The sequence below is a fragment of the Enhydra lutris genome, unplaced genomic scaffold (genome assembly GCF_002288905.1).
Source record: "Enhydra lutris kenyoni isolate GAN:26980312 unplaced genomic scaffold, ASM228890v2 scaffoldscaffold22, whole genome shotgun sequence".
Classification (NCBI taxonomy): domain Eukaryota; kingdom Metazoa; phylum Chordata; class Mammalia; order Carnivora; family Mustelidae; genus Enhydra; species Enhydra lutris.
In genome coordinates, this window is record NW_019154106.1 from 6,506,632 (window position 1) to 6,525,817 (window position 19,186).

At 57.5% G+C, this 19,186-nt stretch overlaps 4 protein-coding genes across 9 annotated transcripts; 2 read left to right on the forward strand and 2 right to left on the reverse strand.

The window, feature by feature from the left end:
* Nucleotides 1-1,827: 1,827 nt before the first annotated feature.
* LOC111149724 (FOS like 1, AP-1 transcription factor subunit) lies at nt 1,828-7,325 on the forward strand. 5 transcript variants are annotated; one of them, XM_022506960.1, is made up of 4 exons: nt 1,828-1,917; nt 3,886-4,083; nt 5,824-5,931; nt 6,346-7,325. In XM_022506960.1, the coding sequence occupies exons 1-4, from the start codon at nt 1,828-1,830 to the stop codon at nt 6,763-6,765; spliced, it is 816 nt and encodes a 271-aa protein (XP_022362668.1). In that variant the 3' UTR covers nt 6,766-7,325. The 5 variants fall into 5 exon arrangements, with proteins under 5 accessions (XP_022362668.1, XP_022362669.1, XP_022362671.1 ...); XM_022506961.1 differs by lacking the exon at nt 5,824-5,931; XM_022506963.1 differs by lacking the exon at nt 3,886-4,083.
* Nucleotides 7,320-9,038, reverse strand: LOC111149726 (coiled-coil domain containing 85B). The gene has a single exon (XM_022506966.1). It carries the CDS (start codon nt 8,879-8,881, stop codon nt 8,273-8,275), a length of 609 nt encoding a protein of 202 aa, XP_022362674.1. The 5' UTR covers nt 8,882-9,038; the 3' UTR covers nt 7,320-8,272.
* A 2,055-nt stretch (nt 9,039-11,093) lies between these two features.
* LOC111150041 (FGF1 intracellular binding protein) lies at nt 11,094-15,403 on the forward strand. 2 transcript variants are annotated; one of them, XM_022507361.1, is made up of 10 exons: nt 11,094-11,298; nt 11,492-11,690; nt 11,885-12,011; nt 13,104-13,204; nt 13,665-13,798; nt 14,127-14,235; nt 14,312-14,375; nt 14,640-14,726; nt 14,815-14,912; nt 15,244-15,403. In XM_022507361.1, the coding sequence occupies exons 1-10, from the start codon at nt 11,214-11,216 to the stop codon at nt 15,311-15,313; spliced, it is 1,074 nt and encodes a 357-aa protein (XP_022363069.1). In that variant the 5' UTR covers nt 11,094-11,213; the 3' UTR covers nt 15,314-15,403. The 2 variants fall into 2 exon arrangements, with proteins under 2 accessions (XP_022363069.1, XP_022363068.1); XM_022507360.1 differs by having other exon boundaries at nt 11,127-11,298; nt 13,665-13,810; nt 14,118-14,235.
* Nucleotides 15,404-15,539: 136 nt separating this feature from the next.
* On the reverse strand, nt 15,540-19,143 carry LOC111150040 (cathepsin W). Its single transcript, XM_022507359.1, has 10 exons — nt 18,901-19,143; nt 18,525-18,609; nt 17,538-17,651; nt 16,990-17,147; nt 16,785-16,881; nt 16,624-16,704; nt 16,399-16,524; nt 16,134-16,198; nt 15,856-16,059; nt 15,540-15,775 (listed from the first exon to the last, which is right to left on the reverse strand). The coding sequence occupies exons 1-10, from the start codon at nt 18,997-18,999 to the stop codon at nt 15,665-15,667; spliced, it is 1,140 nt and encodes a 379-aa protein (XP_022363067.1). The 5' UTR covers nt 19,000-19,143; the 3' UTR covers nt 15,540-15,664.
* Between the last annotated feature and the right edge of the window lie 43 nt (nt 19,144-19,186).

Genomic DNA, 19,186 nt, shown 5'->3' on the forward strand with positions numbered 1-19,186 from the left:
AGAGAAAGACAAGCCTTGAGTAGAACAAGGGCAAGGGAGAGGCACCAAGCTGGGAACCACCTTCTGAGTGCACAGCACGTTACAGCTTACAAAGCACTTTCACATTTATGATCTCATTTGATCCTATAGCAACCCCATGAGGTCAGCAGGAGGCTCAATTATTCCCACTGGGACTGGGACTCAAAGGGAAGGTGACCCACCCAGGGTCATAGAGACAGAAAATGGTAGCTCTGGGACTGGAAGCCCAGGGCCAAGCTGGCTTTGTGTCTCTGCAGTCAAATGCTCTACCACTGAGCTATACCCCCTGGCTTTGTGTCTCTGAGTCCTGAGTGCACCCACAGTCAGTGCACCCACCCACAGTGCACCCACCCTGGCCTCAGTCCCCAAGGAAGGGCAGCCCAGGACCCTGTTTTTCTCCAAACTCTTCCTTCCTTGATGACAAAACTAGAGCTGGCCAAACGGAGGTAGCCGTGGAAAGCATGAGAGCCCAGCTCTCTTTCTGTAGTTGTGGGACACTGGCAGCTCCTTACTCCCGTTGGGCCTTAGTTTTCCCATCTGTAGAATGGGAGGAAGCCCAGAAGCTTTGGGGTGGTCCTCTCAGCACTGACATTCTGCACTGGTGAAAAAAGTGTCTGGGAGGACTTGGAGAAATCTTGCCTGAGTGTGGGCTTGGAGCTCCCACGGCCCTGATTCGGCAACCTGCTTCAGCCCCTCGCTTTATGACATTAGGCACTTCTTTTCAACATACCTCAGCCTTAGTTCCCCCATCTGTAAAATGGGGAGGACCATGGTACCTACTCCCCACGGTGTTGGCTTTAGTTGTTGAAATTTGGCACATCTCCAAATAAGGCTGGTGACCACAGAGCCCCCAAGGAGCGGTGACAGTATTTTAAAAAGATGGCATTTAACAGACCATAGGACAAATGCGTCCCATGCCCGACTCTGCAGCCTCTTAACCTCTTAGGGAGGCTCTGAATCAAAACTTGTTATAACTTCTGAAATTATCCCAGGAGTAGCACAATCGAGTCACCTTGTATTTGTGGGTAGTTCAAACCATTAACTTGTCCATCGTAAACGTTTAAAATAGACCACCCTTTTGGTAACCCTGGTTTATCATTTACCCACTTTTTAGTATACCTGAACCTTAAAACAATGCCAGCAGGTGTGAAGCCTTGGACGGCAGTTAAGTACGAAGTAAGCACCCCGTAAATAAAATAATAACCAGCCCAATCACATTTATAATCCACTTTACTGTTTGCAGACCCCTTTCTCATTCATCAATCCAACCTCCCACCCGCCACAAGGTGTGATTCTTTCGTGCCATCTGACGAATGCCAACACTAAGGCCGGATCCGGCGCTGAGTGGGCTCCGCGGCGCGCGCCTGGGCATGGGAAGGCGGGCCCAAAGCCTGGGCTCGCGTACGGAGCGCGGCGCCCAGCCGCTTACAGGTGCGTAAATCCGCGGGGAATCCTCGGCTCCACCTGGGCGCGGCGAGGAAATTGCACCATGTATGGGCAACTACGTCAGAAGGGGCTGACCCGCCGCTGTCCTGGGGGACTCCAGGTCCGTCCCTTTCCCCACGACAGGGCGGTCACTGGACTGTAGGAGGCGTAGACAAATTCAGAGCGGACTGGCAAAAGGCGGAGCGTCTGGGGAGGTGGAGCCCTGAGGTGTCCAGCGCCGTTGAAAATCGCCCGCTCCCCCCTCCCAATCGAAGTGGTTCAGCCCGAGAACTTTTCATTCATAAAAAGAAAAGACTCCGCGAGGAGCAAGTGAGTCAGAACCGAAGCCGGCGACGCGGACCCCACAAAGCAGCCAGCCAGGGCATGTTCCGAGACTTCGGGGAACCCGGACCGAGCTCCGGGGCCGGCGGTGCGTACGGCGGCCCTGCGCAGCCCCCCACTTCAGGCCAGCAGGTGAGAGGGACCCGATGCCTGGGGTTCCCGGGTGGACAGCGCCTGGGACACTGCGGTCGACTCCGCACACTCTGGGACTGGGGCCGCGAACAGGAGTAGGGACTGGATCTGGGGTCCTGGCCATGGCCGTGGCCGCGGATTCTCCCGCGTCTAGAGACACGTTTCCCCCACAGCCCAGGGGAACGCGCGTGGCAGGCGCGACAAAGATCTGCGAACGTCCCCTCTGTCTTGCCCCCTTTGCCTTCGCTGTCTACTATCTATCTGTCCTGTTGTCTCTGTTACCTTCTTTCTTTCCTCCCGTCCACGACTGATTTCTTCGTCCTGTCCGCGTCAGAAAGGCGCCCCTTAGTCCGGGATTAGTCCCAGCTCGGACAGGAGCAGAGGGTCTGATCCATCGCGGACTAAATCCCCCGGGATCCGGAGTCTAAGCTGACGCCGATAAGTCCTCACAGAGGAGGGGGGCGACATCCAGCGGCAGGCTACCTCCGACAGACCGGGAATCCTCGACACTGTCTGTGACCGTCTCTGTGTCCGTTTGTCTGTCTGTACCCTGTCGCCAAGTCCCTATTCCTTTCTGAGCCTGGTGGGCTCCGGGAGACTGGTTCTCCGCCCCTAATTTACAGGCTGGGGCCGGAGGAGGCTGCGAGATGCTGGGAAGTGCGCAGGGTCTTGCAGCGGGCAGCTCCCGCGTCTCCCGACTCTCGGCACCAAACGACGCCCCGCTGCAGGCTGGGGGGACTTGGGTGGCTGCAGGTGCCCACTTCCTGTCGAGGGGCAGCGCGCACGTGTCGCTAGGGGAGGGAAGGAGCGGCGTCCGTTCCGCCGAGTCACAGCGGCCCAGTCACGGTGGCTGACTCACCCGGGGCGCCCCTCCCTTCCTGGCCCGCAGCAGCCCGGGGCCCGACTACCTCGGGAACGGGAGATGCCCCGGGCAGTGCCTCAGTCCCGGAACTGGGGTCACCGGGCCACTGGGCCCGCATCGCTGGGCAGGGGACACCACTGTCTGGACTTGCCTGGGCTTGTGGCGCGCTTCCCGGAGGCCTGGGTGCGAAGGCCCAGACCCAAGTCCTCCCCAACACTGAATCCCCATCTCAACCCTTTTCTCAGATTTCTGGCTGAAGGAAAATCTTGGCAGGTAATACACGGAACGCTTACAGTGCAGCCCACATGGTTCGGGGAGGTTTCATTGAATCTAAGAATTCACTGAGTTGAGAACCCACCATTATTTTGTGCCAGTAAATTTTCCTAAAGCTGCCAAGTGAACTGTGATTTCAGAGCTACTAAAGGGCATCTCTTAGCATCAATGAGATGCCATAATCCTCACCTACAACCATATTAAAAACAAGGCACATGGAGGTTAAATAGCTTGCCCCGAGTCATGGCCAGTAAGGGGCTGAGCTAAGAGCTAACTGGGACAGCCTCAACCCAGGCCAGTGGTTCTTGCCCACCACAGCCCCATGCACAGGGCACCGGCCACTTCCCAGGCCCTGTCACGCCCATTCTCTCACCCAGCCAGCCTTGGAGATAGGAGCCAGAATTCTCCTCTTTGTACAGATGGGATTCAGGCAGAATACAGGAGTACGCCTGGGCCCAAACTTCACTTCCCACTTACTGGCTATGTGTCTGTGGACAACTGTCTTCCTGTCTGAAAATGAAGACACTGTTGTGCAAATTAGATGAGTCAGTAATTTGTCAAGTTGGTTGGGATGGTGCCTGGAATCCATACTTTATAAGCATTGGTTCTGATAGGGAAATGAAAGCACAGCAAGGTTATGAGACTTGCCCGAAGTCACACAGCTCATAAGCAGAGACTTGTCACCAAGTCAGTCTCTCTGTCAGGCTGTGCTCTTTCCGGTCTCTCAGAACCAACAGCTGCACTGAGGGTGGACGGCGGTGTGGTTTCTGTCCAGCAGCGGCACCTCACTCTACACAGACCTCATCCCTGGCTTTCCATCTTCCATCCCTCAGAAGTTCCACCTTGTGCCAAGCGTCAATGCTGTGAGTGGCAGTCAGGAGCTGCAGTGGATGGTGCAGCCTCACTTCCTCGGACCCAGCAGCTACCCCAGGCCTCTGGCCTACTCCCCGTACAACCCCCCACAGCCCCGGCCAGGAGTCATCCGGGCACTAGGGCCACCTCCAGGGGTACGACGCCGGCCCTGTGAACAGGTACGTAGCAGAGGCATTGCGCTGGTGCTAATGCCCACAGGGGTGCTGAGGGGCAGAGGACAAGTTCTTGGCAGAAAGGACACAGGCGTAGAAAGGGGGGAGGTGGGGAGGTTAAGTCCACTGGTGACTCCTGGTCAAGGCAGAAAGTAATAGGAGCCCCTGGGGTGATCCAGAGGGCAAAGAGGTCACTTCTAGATCAGGGAAAGCTTTCTGGAGCCTAGAAGGATGGGTAGGATTTGCATAGATAGAGATGAAGGAAAAGACATTCCGGGTAGAGAGGTTGGCAGGAGCAAGAACAGGGATGAAGATGAGAATGTAAGGTGTACGCGTGGAGCAACAGATGGAGAAGCGGGTGGACGGGAGAGGGTCTCTACCCGCTGACATGGATGGTGATGGTGAGCGCATGCTGTCTACGGAGCTGGGGAGAGAACAGAAAGGGGAAGGTTCCCTGCAGCTACTCTCTGGGTGTAAGTCTCCCTGTCTCATTTAATCTTTGCAAAAAGCCTCTGGGGAATGCACTCTGGTTTTCTCCATTTTACAGCTGGGAAATGAAGGCACACCGAGGTAGTCACTTGTCCAGATCATGCAAGTAGTGAGCAATGAGACAGGTCTTTCCAATTCTAAAGTGAGATCTTAACCATCAAGCCACACTGTCTCATCCAGAGCTAACAGGCTCGAAGCAGAGTGAGCTGGGGACTCTTGGCTCCCCAACCAGGGCTCCTGCCTTCACAGTGCTAAAAAAAATAAAATAAAATACAGTTCCTTGCCAAAATAAATAAGAGATAGAGGGTCTTTAAGGGTGTGGCTCCTCCTTCGTTTTGGTATATGAGACTGTAGTGGAGTGAGGCTTGTGCATTAAGGAGCTTGACCTGAGGTCAGGATCTTGGAAAGATGTGCAGTTAAGACAGACCTTTTTGACCAACTGGAGAAGAGGGCCACGCTGTGAGCCCAAAGCAGGCTCCTGGACTTCTTCAGCCCTGTGCTTATGGGGCTTTTAGTTTCTGGGACTCCTAGACTGGGGCTGTGAGCTCTAAGTGGGGTTCTTTTGGGGGAGGTGGTCTCCATCAGCCGCCCTCTTAATGTGGAACAGAGTGAGTGGGTTTTAATTTCTGCTCTGGGACCATAAACGAGTTATTCATCCTCTCCAGGCTTCAGTTCCTTACATGGAAAGTTTGGTTAAGAATCTGTGTAAAGCTGTTCACCAGCATATAATAGGTTCCTAAAAAAAGACAACTTACTCAGTGGCAACACTCACCAACCTCTCCTAGTGCTCACAGCCTCTGGGGAAGAGGACACTTGGTTATCTAGAGACTGAAAAGAATGAGGGTCCTTTTAAAAAGAGCGGCTGGGCCCCAGGGGCTCAGAGTAAGAAAGGCCACTTCTGGGTGGGAAATGAGAGTGAAAGCTTCTTGAAAGAGTGGGGGTATCTCAGTTGAGTCCTGAGAGATGGAGAGGGGTAAAGGTTTGTGGAATGTGTGGGTGTGAGGGGGTGGGCATTCTGAGAGTAATCAGAGGAGGCAAAAAGCTGGGTGCGAGGAGGAAATCTGATTAATTCAATCTCACTAAAGCGCGAGTGCGGGGAACCTGTCCCGGTGCTGTGTGGTCCCTGAAGCGCGGTGGGGGAGGGGGACTGCACTGCCATACCGTCGGCCAGGGTCCTAGCCCTGGGCCACCCCACAAGGCGGGTGCCGGGCGACCAGTGGCCCAGGGTCTACCTCAGTACTCCCTCTACCCATCCAGATCAGCCCGGAGGAGGAGGAGCGCCGTCGAGTGAGGCGCGAGCGCAATAAGCTGGCGGCGGCCAAGTGCAGGAACCGGAGGAAGGAACTGACCGACTTCCTGCAGGCGGTGAGGACCGGCCGGCGCGGAGGGTGTCCAGGCCCCGATCCACCGAACCTCCGAGGGGCGCGGCTCCCCAGAGCCTGAGGGGTCCCAGAGGGCACCGGGATATGAAGGCCCCTTCCCCCAGGCTCCCGTCCAAGCAGTCCTTCGGAGAAAACCATGAGGAAAAAGCGATTAAAAATTAGTTACAGCCCATCTCACTCCCATCAGAGGGAGAGGAGGGTTAAAGCTTCGGCAGACAACCTCCTTCTAAGATGCTCCCGGGCCTGATGGGAGCCGAGCCCATTTTTCTCCCAAGGACTCATGGGAGTTGTAGTCCAGACTCTCTGGAGACCCATCCCCACCCCCAATTACCACCACCTCCCGAGGCTACTCGGTATTCAGCCCTTATCTTCTAACTCCTCTCCTAACCCTCCGCAGGAGACCGATAAACTGGAGGACGAGAAGTCCGGTCTGCAGCGAGAGATTGAGGAGCTGCAGAAGCAGAAGGAGCGCCTGGAGCTGGTGCTCGAAGCCCACCGCCCTATCTGCAAAATCCCGGAAGGGGCCACGGAGTGCGACACTGGCGGCGCGGGCGGTACCGGCGGCACCAGCGGCCCCCCAGCACCTTCCCGCCCTGTACCTTGTATCTCTCTTTCCTCGGGGCCCGTGCTTGAACCCGAAGCATTGCACACCCCCACGCTCATGACCACACCCTCCCTGACTCCTTTCACCCCTAGTCCGGTCTTCACCTACCCCAGCACCCCTGAGCCCTGCGCCTCAGCCCATCGCAGGAGTAGCAGCAGCAGCGGGGACCCATCCTCTGACCCTCTGGGCTCCCCTACCCTCCTTGCCTTATGAGGCACCCCAGCCCCCCTACCGGCGGGTGCCACTCTAGCCAACGTCTCCCCACCCACTGGTCCAGCTGGTCTGGACTGTATCCCGTGCCCATTCCCAGCAGGCTCTTCTCCATCCCTCCAGATGACACTGGGCATATTCTGCGTCCTCGTTGAGCCAGCTTGGGGCCAACCAAAGCTACCCACTGTTTTTCCAGAGCTGGCTTCTCTAGCACAATTTGCACTAAATCAGAAACAAAATATTTCCCATTTGTGCGAGGGAACTCCTGGCAACCAAAAAGGACTTTGTAGAGCCCTTGAGGTCCTCTAGAGCCCCAAGCCCTTCCAGACAACACCTACAGTCATCACCCTCTTCCTCTAGTCCACCCAATCCTGCTCTTCACAGGTGATACTCTACCAGCCTAGAACACTAACGAACTCACCCAGCCCCACACTGCCAGCAGCATCAAGTGATCGAACGAGGGCATTCTGCTGGCCCCTCCTGAATGGCAGGAGAGTGCCAGAGTCTTCTGTGATGAGCCAACCTGCAGCCCCCCAGCTCTGAGAAGACTTCAGCTCCAGGGAATCCAAGCCTCCACAAGGAAGGCAGCTGCTATTTATTTTCCTACATAGAGTATTTTTATACAAACCTACCAAAATGGAATAAAAGGCTTGAAGTTCTGGCCTGGTCTCATTGAACCCAGAGGCGAAAAGGAAAACATTTGGAATCAGAAGCCCTAGGTTCCGGTCTCACCTCTACGGACTTACTGCATGAGTTTGGACAAATTATTTGATATTTCTGGACCTCAGTTGTCTTATCTGACGAATGAGATTACATCTGCGCTGCCTCATCTCCAGGACTGAGGGGAGAAAGAGAGAGCTGTTGGGTGCAAGCCAAAAGGATTATCTTCTTCCTCCTGATGGAGGCCCACAGCGCTCCTGCGCGGACCATAGGAGGGCGCTGTTACGCCCCTTCCAGCCTCGGGGGAGGCTGCCGACTGGGTTCTAGGCCCCCAACACCTGCTTCCTGCCCCATTGTCTTGGACAGGAAGGAGCCGGGAAGGGAGCTGGAGCCACTTCAGGGGCCGGATCACGGCCTGTCCCGAGGCCTAATGGGGGGAGCCAGGGGCTTACCACGGTCCCACATCCCGCCCCAGGCTTGAGGTCCTGGGAGAGTCAGCCGCCTTAGTTCTGCAGCCCCTCCGGATGGCAATGGTACCCTGTCTCAACGTCCCCGCCCTCGTTCCCACCCCGGCGAGTCCCAAACAGACGCTGCCCGGGCCACGGGCTCTGCTTCCGTTCCAGTTTATTAGCCCCCACCCCGCCCCCAGCAAGTCCCTCCGCTCCAGCCTCCAGTTCCCCTGCTGCCCCACCAGCGAAAGCGAGGGGCCCTCCTTAGTGCCAGAGTTTCCAAATCCATGCCAGAGGCCCCTCGTACTCAGGCGGCACGGCGTCCAGGTCCCGAGGTCCACCGCAGTCCCGGCGCTTGGGAAGCAGTCTGGTCGGGCGTCGACGTGAAGGAAGCTGAGCGCTCAGTCATCTGGGGAGCAGGCGAGGGGCAACTGGTCGGGACTGCCCACGCTGCCGGTGCTGGAGCTTCCATCGCCCAGGTCGCGGGGCCCGCAGGGAGGCAAGGCGAGCTCGGGTGTCGGCCCGGCGCTTGAGCCCCCAGCGCCGCCGGGGCCGCCTCGGGGGCCCCACTCCTCGCCGAGAGCCAGGCAGAGCTCCTTAAGCGCCAGGTTCTCCCGCAGCAGCTCCTCCTGGCGGCCCTCCAGCTCGGCCAGCTTCTGCCAACAACCGCCCAAGTCCTCGCGCACAGCTCGGGATGCTTGGGTCCCGAAGAGCTGCCACTGGCGCGCGGCACGCCGCCCGCGCTGGCGCTCGGAGTCCAGGAAGCAGCAGAGGTCGCGCAGCTCACGGTTCTCGGCCTGTAAGCGCCGGTTGAGCTGCTTGAGCTCGCGGATCTCGCCCAGGTGACCCTGCAGCTGCCGATTCACCTCCTGCATGAGGCGGCCGCGCTGCACCAGAGCCGCCAGACGCGCCGCCTCCTCCCGCCGCAGGCGCCGCACCAGCTCTTCCTTGCCCAGCGCCGCCATCTCCTCGTCCGTCAGCTCCTCCAGGCCGCCCGCCTCGGCCTCCATGGCTGCTCAGGCCTCTGGAGCATCGCCTGCCCGCCGCCGCGGCCCAGGAGCCCACGTCGAGCTCTGCGCTCTCGCGGTTGAGCTCCGGCTCCGCGGGCGGCAGGCTGTGCCTGTGTAGCGTAGGCTGCAGCAGCCGCCCGGGGGTGGGCACGCGGCGGGGCGCGCGCCGGGGCGGGGCCGTGTGACGTTAAGGAAGGACAGCCAATCCACGGAAGGCTCCCCGGAAAGAGGCGGGATTTGAGCGCAGAATACAGAGAAAGAGAGATCCCCTTCCCCGCCCACTCCAGACCGCTGTGTTACAGACCCTTTTGCGCCGTGGGTCTGAGCGCCACTACCCTCCGCGACAGGTAACCCCAAACTAGGCGCTTGGTACTTCCCAGTTCCAAACTGCCTCAAGTTCTCGCCTAGGCCTCTCAGCTCCTTCTGAGAACCAAGACTCCGACGTCGGCCACAGACTCATGCCCACTCCCCGACGGAACCCAGACGGTTCTTGTTACCAACTTTCCTTAGTTCATACTGGAGATTCTCCGCTCAATGAACATCGCTCCCAGCCCTTCGGAACCCTGAGCCCAAACGTGCCTGACTCATCCTCAGCCTACACGCTATTGGAACGTTTCCTGCCCTGGGGGGAGGTGCATATAGGGATTCATTTATTCAATAAACTTTTATTGTATGCAAAGCCCAGACAGAAATAAACTTGACTAAGATTCTGATCCTGTCCTCAAGGGATCTTAATTTATTTTTTAAAGATTTTATTTATTTATTTATTTGAGAAAGGGTGAGAGACAAAGAGAGCACGAGCAGGAGAGGGGGAGAGGGAGAGAGAGAAGCAGACTCCCCGCTAAGCAGGGAGCCTGATCCAGGACTCAATCCCAGGACCTCTGGGATCATGACCTAAGCCGAAGGCAGAGGTTTAACCGACTGAGCCACCCAGGCCCAAATGGGGTCGTAATTTACCGGAGGAGACAAGCTCTGTAAAACCAGAAGTAAATGAGGGATGGGCATGGTCTGAGGGATCTCCATCCCCCAAAAAAGGTTTCCCCAAAGGGGTGGTAATCTGAGGGGCCCCGAAAGACATATAGGGCATTGCCAAGTAAAGAGAAAGCTAGTTCAGGGAGCAGGAATAGCATGGTGAAAGATGCTGGGGGCCTAGCTGCTTTAGGGACGGTGAAAGTAGCTGGATGTTTTCGAAAGGTAGTTGTGTGGAGAAAATGCTAAAGGGAGGGAGAGAAGCTAAAAAGGTAGTTGGCTGGAGCGTTGCCACAGGCCAATAGGATTTTAAGCAGAGGAGTACCATTTTAAAACGTGCATTAAAGAATTATTCAGGCTGCTCTGTGTGGGATGGATCATGGGGAAGAGATGTAGGCAGAGAGATAAGTAAGAACAGTGTGTCAATGGGCAAGGTAGAGCTCTGCAGGAGGACTGGGCTGGGACAGTGCCAGTAGGGGTGGAGAGGACAAAACATCCTAGAAATATTCAGGAGGCAAATCAGCAGAACTGAACGTGAAGAATGAGGACTCCGGGAGAAAGTCCAGGGTTCTGGCCTGAGAACTGGGTGAATGTTGGGACTGTCACTGAGATAGGAACGCAGGAAAGAAACAGACTGGAAAGAGGGCGGTCTAGCTTTTGAGGGGCCTGTAGGGTAGACTGCTTAGAAAGAGGAGCATATAGGCAGTCCTCCTGACGTGGACTCCAGCCAGAGCTCTGAGCTGCAGAGTAAGAGAGTTCATTATTAGTGCGGGGAGGGTGGAGGGAGGTGTTAGGGAGTGAGGGAGTTAAAACCATGGGAGCAGGTGCCCTACGCCCAGATGAGGTTCTCAGCCGCAGAATGGAGTGAGAGGCTTCCAGCAAGGGCCCTTGGAGATTAAGTCAAACATATTTTTTGCAGAGAAAAGATTTAGGACAGAAATCTGTGAAACCCCTACATTTAAGATACACATCAAAGTAGGGAGGAGAAAGTGGGAGAAAAGCCAGAAGGAAGTGTGGGGGAAGGTTGCCGGCGCAGGGGAGACTGTCCGTCGGCCTCGACTCCCGAAGTCTTCCTGCAAACTGGGCCAGGATGAGAGTGAGGGTTGGTAGGACGGGGCGGGGGGGGGGGGGGGGGGGCGGGGACAAGGAGCCTGGGATTGCCCCTCCCGCTAGGAGGAGGTGCTACTCCTCTTGGCCGCTTCTGCCCCTACCCTCTCTGTCCCGGAAGTGGTCCTTCTCTGGCTCCGGGTGCCCGGAGCCGAATCTCGGCGCTCCCGGAAGTAGCCTGCAGGCGGCGCGCCCGGCCCGGGCAGTGCTCGCTCCGAACGGGGCGCTGCGGCTGCACCCGGGTCCGGGCGTCGCCATGACCAGCGAGCTGGACATCTTCGTGGGGAACACGACCCTCATCGACGAGGACGTGTATCGCCTCTGGCTGGATGGTTACTCGGGTGTGTGGGGGGCGTCTGCGGGGCGGGTCAGGAGGAGCGGTTGTTTGGGATGGGAGAGGGGGCGGGGCCAGGACTCAGGTAGTTTGGGGGAAGTGGGCAGGAGTGAGGGATGTTTAGTAGGAGTCGGACTTGGGATCCCCCGAGGGCCTGGGGGTTCGCGGAGCGGGGCTTAAAGCTAGCGCCCACTCCCCAGTGAGCGACGCGGTGGCCCTGAGGGTGCGCTCGGGAATCCTGGAGCAGACGGGCGCCACGGCAGCGGTGCTGCAGAGCGACACCATGGACCACTACCGTACTTTCCACATGCTCGAGCGCCTGCTGCACGCACCGCCTAAGCTGTTGCACCAGCTCATCTTCCAGATCCCGCCCTCCCGACAGGCGCTGCTCATCGAGAGGTGGGACGCCAACCTGTCTGACCATATACCCATTTTGCAGGGCGAAACCGAGGCCCGGGTTGGGACGGGACGTAATTACACACGGTCTGAGAAAGTTGTGACTGGGAGGAGCCAAACATAGGTCCTGCCGGCCCCCCCCCCCCCCCGTTTCCCTCCTATGTGGAAAGTCAGTGGTGTCCTCTGCCTCCACGCAGGTACTATGCTTTTGACGAGGCCTTTGTGCGGGAGGTCCTGGGCAAGAAGCTGTCCAAGGGCACCAAGAAAGACCTGGACGACATCAGCACCAAAACAGGCATCACCCTCAAGAGCTGCAGGAGACAAGTGGGCGCCGCACCCCCGTCCCCCAAAACAACATCCCATGTCTTCACTCCAACCCTTTGGTCGTTGCCCCAGCTCCATTCTCCTTTCCCATCTCTGACTGTGGCAGGGGCTTTATACCCAGTCTCTTGTCCCTTGTTTTGCTCTTCCAAAGCATCTCCTACTCCCTGGCAGGAGCTGCTCTTTCAGAAGCTCAGATCCGACCACAGCTTTCCCCTCTTCCTGAACTTTAATCGGCTTTCCCACTCCATCCTGGGTAGTAGCCACACCTCTTGGCCTTGACCTTCATGCTCTTCTGTGATCTGGTCTCTTGCCAGCCTTCTCAGCTTATATTTCTCCAGCACCTGGCTTTCTTTTTGTTCCTGCCACTCCTCCCTGGAGGGTGTACTATTCTTGGTCTCATCTGCCCCCTTGAAATACAAAGCAGAGGGTCAGATTGGACATTCTCCACAAGGCTTTTTGGTGGCCCAGAAGGGAGAAGCAACCTTTCTGGGCCTTTAGTATTTCTTCTCTCTGTCCTTTGTGTACTCCTTCTGTACAGCTTAGCATTTGCTCTTTTTTCTTTTTTTTTTTTTTTTACTTCCTGGATCTTAGCCGGGGGGGTCAGTTCCAGCATGAGCTCATGAAGGGCTGGAAAGCATGATATAAAATAAGGGGAATTCAGAGGTAGGAGTGAGTAAACATTTATCCAGGGCAAGATGCTTGAATCGGTAACAGGTATTAGCAGTTAATCGTTTACTGAAGAATACCACATGCTGGGGCGCCTGGGCGGCTCACTGGGTTAAGCCTCTCCCTTTGGCTCAGGTCATGATCCTGGGGTCCTGGGATCGAGTCCTGCATTGGACTCTCTCTCTGCTCAGGAGGGAGCCTGCTTCCCTTCCTCTCTCTCTGCCTGCCTCTCTGCCTACTTGTGATCTTGTCTGTCAAATGGATAAATAAAATCTTTAAAAAAAAAAAAAAAAGAATACTACACGCTAAGTCAGCATCTGTTGACTGGTTAGATGCATAGGTGAGGGAGGGATGTTCAGTAATCGCTTTATCAGATGACCAGCCTCTGACCAGTCTTCCCTCCCTCCTCCCCTAACTGCCCTGCAGTTTGACAACTTTAAGCGAGTCTTCAAGGTGGTGGAGGAGATGCGGGGCTCCCTGGTGGACAACATTCAGCAACACTTCCTCCTGTCTGACCGGTTGGCCAGGTGAGGGGCCAGCCAAGGAGCCAGCCATCTCCCCTTCCTGCTCGCTCCTTCCTTGGGCCACGAGGCAGGTCCACCTTCCCCACCCCCACCCACTTGACCCCCTGGCTGTATTGGGCAGTGGCTCTCCTATTCCCGGTCTGTGCTTTGGATCAGACTGGCTGTTTACCAGGGGGGCTGTCGCATGTAAAGCCTGTGGTGCAGCCCCTGGGGCTTAGGAAGCGCTCAGTAAATGGTAACTGTTATCCTCAGGTCTCCCCCCGCCCCCCTTAGGAGACCTGGGCTGAAACCTTCTCTGTACACATACAGGGAGGCCCAGAGAGAAGTGGCTTGAAGCACGTCACATAGTGAGCTGGGGCAGAGACAGGCCAGAAATCAGATGCCCCGGCCAATGTCACAGGTGCGAGCTGCTCCCTAAAAAGGAATTTGAAACCCTGACAGGCCCACTCTCCCATCTTTGCAGGGACTACGCGGCCATCGTCTTCTTTGCCAACAACCGCTTCGAGACAGGGAAGAAAAAACTGCAGTATCTGAGCTTTGGCGACTTTGCCTACTGTGCTGAGCTCATGATCCAGAACTGGACCCTCGGAGCCGTCGGTGAGGCCCCCACTCACCCAGCTGCCCAGACACCTCCCCACCCTCCCAGGGCCTGTGTCCCCACCAGCAGTTTCTCCTGCAGGCCCTGGTTTCCAGCGACCTTTCTTCACGCAGCCATTGCTACTCATAGTCCCGTGTCCCCCTGCACAGCTCATCCACAGACAGAGTGCCCGCCACTGATTTGTGGCCTGGGGCAAGTGACTCTGCCTTTCTGACACTTCCTTTTCTGTCTCATGGGGGTGTGCTGAGGGGGCAGGTGTGGAAGGCTTGGGACATCACTGGAGGCGTTTTTACCCCTACCACAATTCCCTTGCTGGGCCTTCCCCAGACTCCCAGGTGGATGACATGGATATGGATCTAGACAAGGAGTTTCTCCAGGATTTGAAGGAGCTCAAAATGCTTGTGGCTGACAAGGACCTTCTGGACCTACACAAGAGGTGACCCTGGGGGGTCCTCTGGCCGGGGCGCGAGTGGGGGCCCAGGCACCTCCAGACTTACCCTGTCTCCCTGCAGCCTGGTGTGTACTGCCCTTCGGGGAAAGCTTGGTGTCTTCTCTGAGATGGAAGCCAACTTCAAGGTCTGTGGCCCAATCCGGCCTCTGTCCCTTGGACGTCTTCAGCCTCACTGCACTGTCCCCAGCTCTGCTCATGCCGGAGATTGACTGGCGGGTAGCCCTGCTCCTCCCCCTACCCACCTCGGGCAGCGGGGAACACACTGGGGAGTTGTTGGCTTGAGGGAGGGAGGTAGATTTGGGGAGGGGCCTGTCCCTTCCACTAGCCTCTGGGCTCAGCCTGCAGCCTCTGGGACAGAAGGCAGAACTCCCAGGCTATCTGCCCCACAGAATCTGTCCCGGGGACTGGTGAATGTGGCTGCCAAGCTGACTCACAATAAGGATGTCCGAGACCTGTTTGTGGACCTCGTGGAGAAGGTGAGCTGTCCTGCCCTGCTGCCCTCTGATCCCCAGCCTGGCCTGTCCCTGGGCTGTACTGGTACTAGATATTTCCTTGGGCCCACAGTTCGTGGAACCCTGCCGTTCTGACCACTGGCCACTGAGTGATGTGCGGCTCTTCTTGAATCAATATTCGGCGTCCGTCCACTCCCTGGATGGCTTCCGGTGAGAGAGCCCAGGCTTCCTTTCCAGCTTGGCCTTGCTGTAGCCAGCCTCCTGCCAGGGCCTAGCCCTCCTACAGACTCAGGGTTCTGTCTTTTGCCCTAGGGGTGGAAGTCTCTGTGTGGGCCACCCCACCTAGAAACTGGGACCTGACCTTGGGCAGGGTCCTGAACCTCTCCACACCTCAGTTTCCCCCGTAGAATGGGAGGATGATGATGATAATGAGCGTAAGAGCAGTGTGAGGAGGGAGGGAGCGCTTAGGTGTATGAAGCTCTTGGAGCAGCATCTGTGGTGGGAACTCAGGCGATGGCCACTGTCACTGTTTCCGTTGCAGGCACCAGGCCCTCTGGGACCGCTACATGGGCACCCTCCGTGGCTGCCTCCTGCGCCTCTATCATGACTGAGGTCCCCTCCCGCCGCCCTGCCCGAACTGACAATAAAGCTGCCACGACTTTGGAGGAGCCTGTGCACAGGAGTGTGCGTGGGCGCGCGCACACCTGTCTCAGTATCCCGGTGACTGTGCATAGGGATGTTTGGGGACAGGGGCCCCACAGAGCCTAGGATGTGTCAGAGTGTGGGGTGTCTGCTCTGCCGACCCATTTCCCCACCCCAGCTGAGTTCACGTGCAAGGCAAGGAGCTCATCTTGGTTTATTCAAGCCATAGCAAGATCAGGAGGATGGGCAAAAGCCTTGGGTGGGGCCAACGAGGAGGCAGCGGGCATAGTGGGAGAGGGCTGAGGCTCGGCGGCACAGGCTCAGCGAGGGCAGGACACTGGGGCCTTCTTCCCCTGTAGGTCCACGCGGGCTGTGAGCGGGAACTTGGTGATGCCGCACGTATTACTCCCACGATGCAGCCGGAAATAGCCCTAGGAAGTCAAGGGGACATGGGGCCAGAAGTAGGGGAGAGGCCTGACCTGCCCTGTCCCCTCAGGAAGATCACACTCACCTCCTCACCCCATTCAGCACCCCAGGAGTTCTTCAGGATCCAGTATGGGATTGGGCGGTGAGGATGAAGCCGGGAATGGCCTCCCTTTGCCCTCCTCCTCTCCGTTGAGTTGGTCTTCCCAAAACCCACAAGCAGGACAGAATGGTTCACAAGGTAGGGGTCACAGGTGGCAGGTGTGGCCTTGATCACACCCTTCTTGTATTGCTGCAAAGGCAGAGGAGCTCAGTCTGGGGCCACCTCCCCTAGGTGCCCCTCCCCCCTTCCTGACCCTCTCCCACCTGCAGTAGCTTCATGTTGATGGTCACGGTGATGGGGCCATGGGTGGCCAGGTACTGGGCGATCGCTGAGGGGCAGAAGGTGCCATTAGGCCCTGCTTCCCATGTGCCCCCTGCTCTTGGCTCTTGGTTCTCCCCGCCTCCCGACCCCCACCACTCTGTGCCTCCATCTCTGTCTCTAGCCCAGTCTTTTTGCCTCTATCCTGGTCTGTCTGTCTGTCCCTGTCATCCTGCCCCCAGGCCTGCCCATGTCCCCCCTCTGCCGCACTCTGCTCATTGTTCTGCAGCATGATGAAGTCCTGGATCCAGGCCACCTTCTTGTAGTTATTGGCCAGACACTTATGGCGTTTGAGGCTCCCCCGGAATGGGTAGTCCTTTTCGCTGGCCAGCCCACCTGGAGATAAGCAAGGCCAGGGCGGAGGCTCAGGGCCTGAACATCCCTCCCCCGCCAGCCCCACCCCTGCCCCCCAAAGCTGACTAGAGAGGCACTCACTGTTGTTGAGGACAGTTATGAACGCGTCCCATACGAAGCCACCCTTGCAGCCATCCCCGCAGCGGTTGCAGTCGAGCAGCTCTGGTACAAGAAAGGATGGCGTGGGCTGACTGCACCCTCCATTCTCTCCCCCATCACATGCCCCCCTCTTTCAGCCATACCCTGCACGGAGACTTGCACAGATCGGTTGTATCTGATGCACCACAGGGCCTCGATGTTGCCCGCGGCGGCCATGGCCCAGCAGCAGTTGCAGTTTCCCTGGCCGGGAGGGGGGCAGTGGGAAAGTGTCCGGGCCTCACCCCCCCCACCCCCCCACCCCCGCTCCCGTGCCACTGAGGCTGGACTGGGCCAGATGGGGGTGGATACCTGCTGCTTGATGGGTGACTTGACGCCCTTCAACTTGCGCCAGTCGCAGCTAGGGGGCACTGACTCCACCATCACTTCAGACCCCACCTTTATGCCCACACCAGGAGTCTCTCCAGGTGTTATCTTCTGGTGCCCATGGAGCTGCTCAAACTCCTCCTCTGGGGGATGGACAGGGCCACCAGGGTCACAGTGTTGACCCCTTTCCCCCATACTGTGCCTTTTCCGCTCTAGCCATCCACACTCGGGGTTATTTGAGTCCCCATAACACCCAGGGAGGCAGGCGCCCAAGAGGGTATCAAGGCCCAGAGAGAAGCCAAGTTTCTTCCTGGGACACATTCCCCTGCACTTGCTGCCTCCACCCTGAGCTGGACTAGGACTCAGACCCGGCCCTGCTTTTGTGATTTGGGGCAAGCCAGCAGGCCTCTGGTCCTCAGAGTCCCTCTCTCTGGGAAGTGAAAGCCGAAGTTCAGCCCTGTGCATCGGCCAGTATCCCCGGAGAAGTCTCGGCCTCCCCACCTACCACCTAGGGTCCAGGAAGCATCCAGCACCTGTGAGGTCACTGAATGGAGTCATCCCAAACTCGGCCGTGCCCAAGTCTTCTGCCTCCATCTTCCGAGCCTGGGCGAGGTTGTGTGCAAAGATCTCCAGGCGACGAGCATACTCTGAAGCAAAAGGTGGTGGTTCTCAGCAGCCTCCCAAGCCCCCAGAGGCAGGAAGTGGCTGCTGGCTGAGCACCCTCCCACTCACACCCACCCAGGTGAACACTGGCTCCTTTCTTGTGGCCACTGCAGGCCCCACTGCAGACAACTGGGCCAAGGAAGTGGCTCCCCAGCCCCTCTAGGGTTGGGTTTTCCCCAGAGGCAGTAAAGGGGACATCTGCCCACCCACAGGGAAGACAAGTAAAGGGTCTGAAGGCAGAGTGACTCAGAAGGGAAAGGTGGTCAGAGACTGGCTTCCTGCCAGGTCGTTCTCTGCCCCCTCCCACACCTGCCCCACACCTCTGATGGCAGGGTCTGAGCTGGAACTTGATGAAGGTGGGGAAGGATAGGGGCTTATGGGTTCATGACATGGGCAGCCTGGGCTGGAACTTAAGCCCAGACCCCCCCCCCCACCCGCCCGCTGCCCCGTGAAGATGAGACCCAGAGGGCAGGAGCAGGGCTGGGACCTCATGGACATGGTGAGTGAGTCCCCAGCTTGGGGACAAGATGAGTATCTTTGGTGTTTCTGAATGAACTCATGAGTAGATGGTAGTTGGCCTGCTGCGTGGAGTGACAAGAAAATGGCTGTGGAAGTGGGAGATTCTCTGGGACTGGGGTAGACCCCAGTAGCTGCTTCCTGCCCTCCAACTTCATAGCAAAGAATGATCATGGCCCTCTTTGTACATTTAGGAAACCAGGGAGGATACCCCTAGCCCTACCAGTTGTCTTGCTGAATGGCTTTGGCCCAGCCCATTCCCCACCCTGAATCTTGGTTCCTCATTTATTAAATGGGAGAAGGGGAGGGGGTAAACTGGGGATGTACATGCCCTGTGATACCTTTGGGGTTTGAGTAACTCCGGTCGTATTGGGCGCGGAACAACTCGAAGACCTGTTTCAGCTTCAGCAAGTCGGGATCTAGGTCCTGAGAAGGAACCAAGGGGATGGGGTGGAGGGGGGGTTGTAGAGAGCAGGTGAGGAGTCATTGCTGGGACCAGACCTCGCCTTCCAGCCTTTCAGGGCTCAGGCTAGGGGACCAGTTGCTTAGCCTGCTCTGTCCCCGTGTTAGCTTGGGCCCCATCGTGTCAGTCCCCTCTCCAGCCTCAGTTGCTCTCTCTGAGAAATGGGAATAAAGCCAGTTGTTTCTGAGAGGGTGAGCCCCAGGTAGGAGCCTTGCAGAGGGAGGAGCATAGGAAGCAAGGAGAGCGGCACTTACCTTCTCCCAGAGGGAGTCCTTGATGTCTTGAGCCAGGCCTGCCACCAACAGGGCCAGGAGACAGGAGAGGTAGACGGTTGGTGCCATGGTGTAGGCCATCGTGCTGTAGGCGAGAGAGTGCGGGGAGCAGGAAGCTGTGCTAACCAAGCTGGAGGGGCTGAGAGGGCGGAGCTGGAGAAACCACCACGGAGAAACCAGGCTGCGAGAGGGAGGTGGACCCCTGGATCACAAGAGCTGCCTCCGGCCTTCAGGCTTTTGTCCTCTACAGCCCTCAGCCCACCTGTTG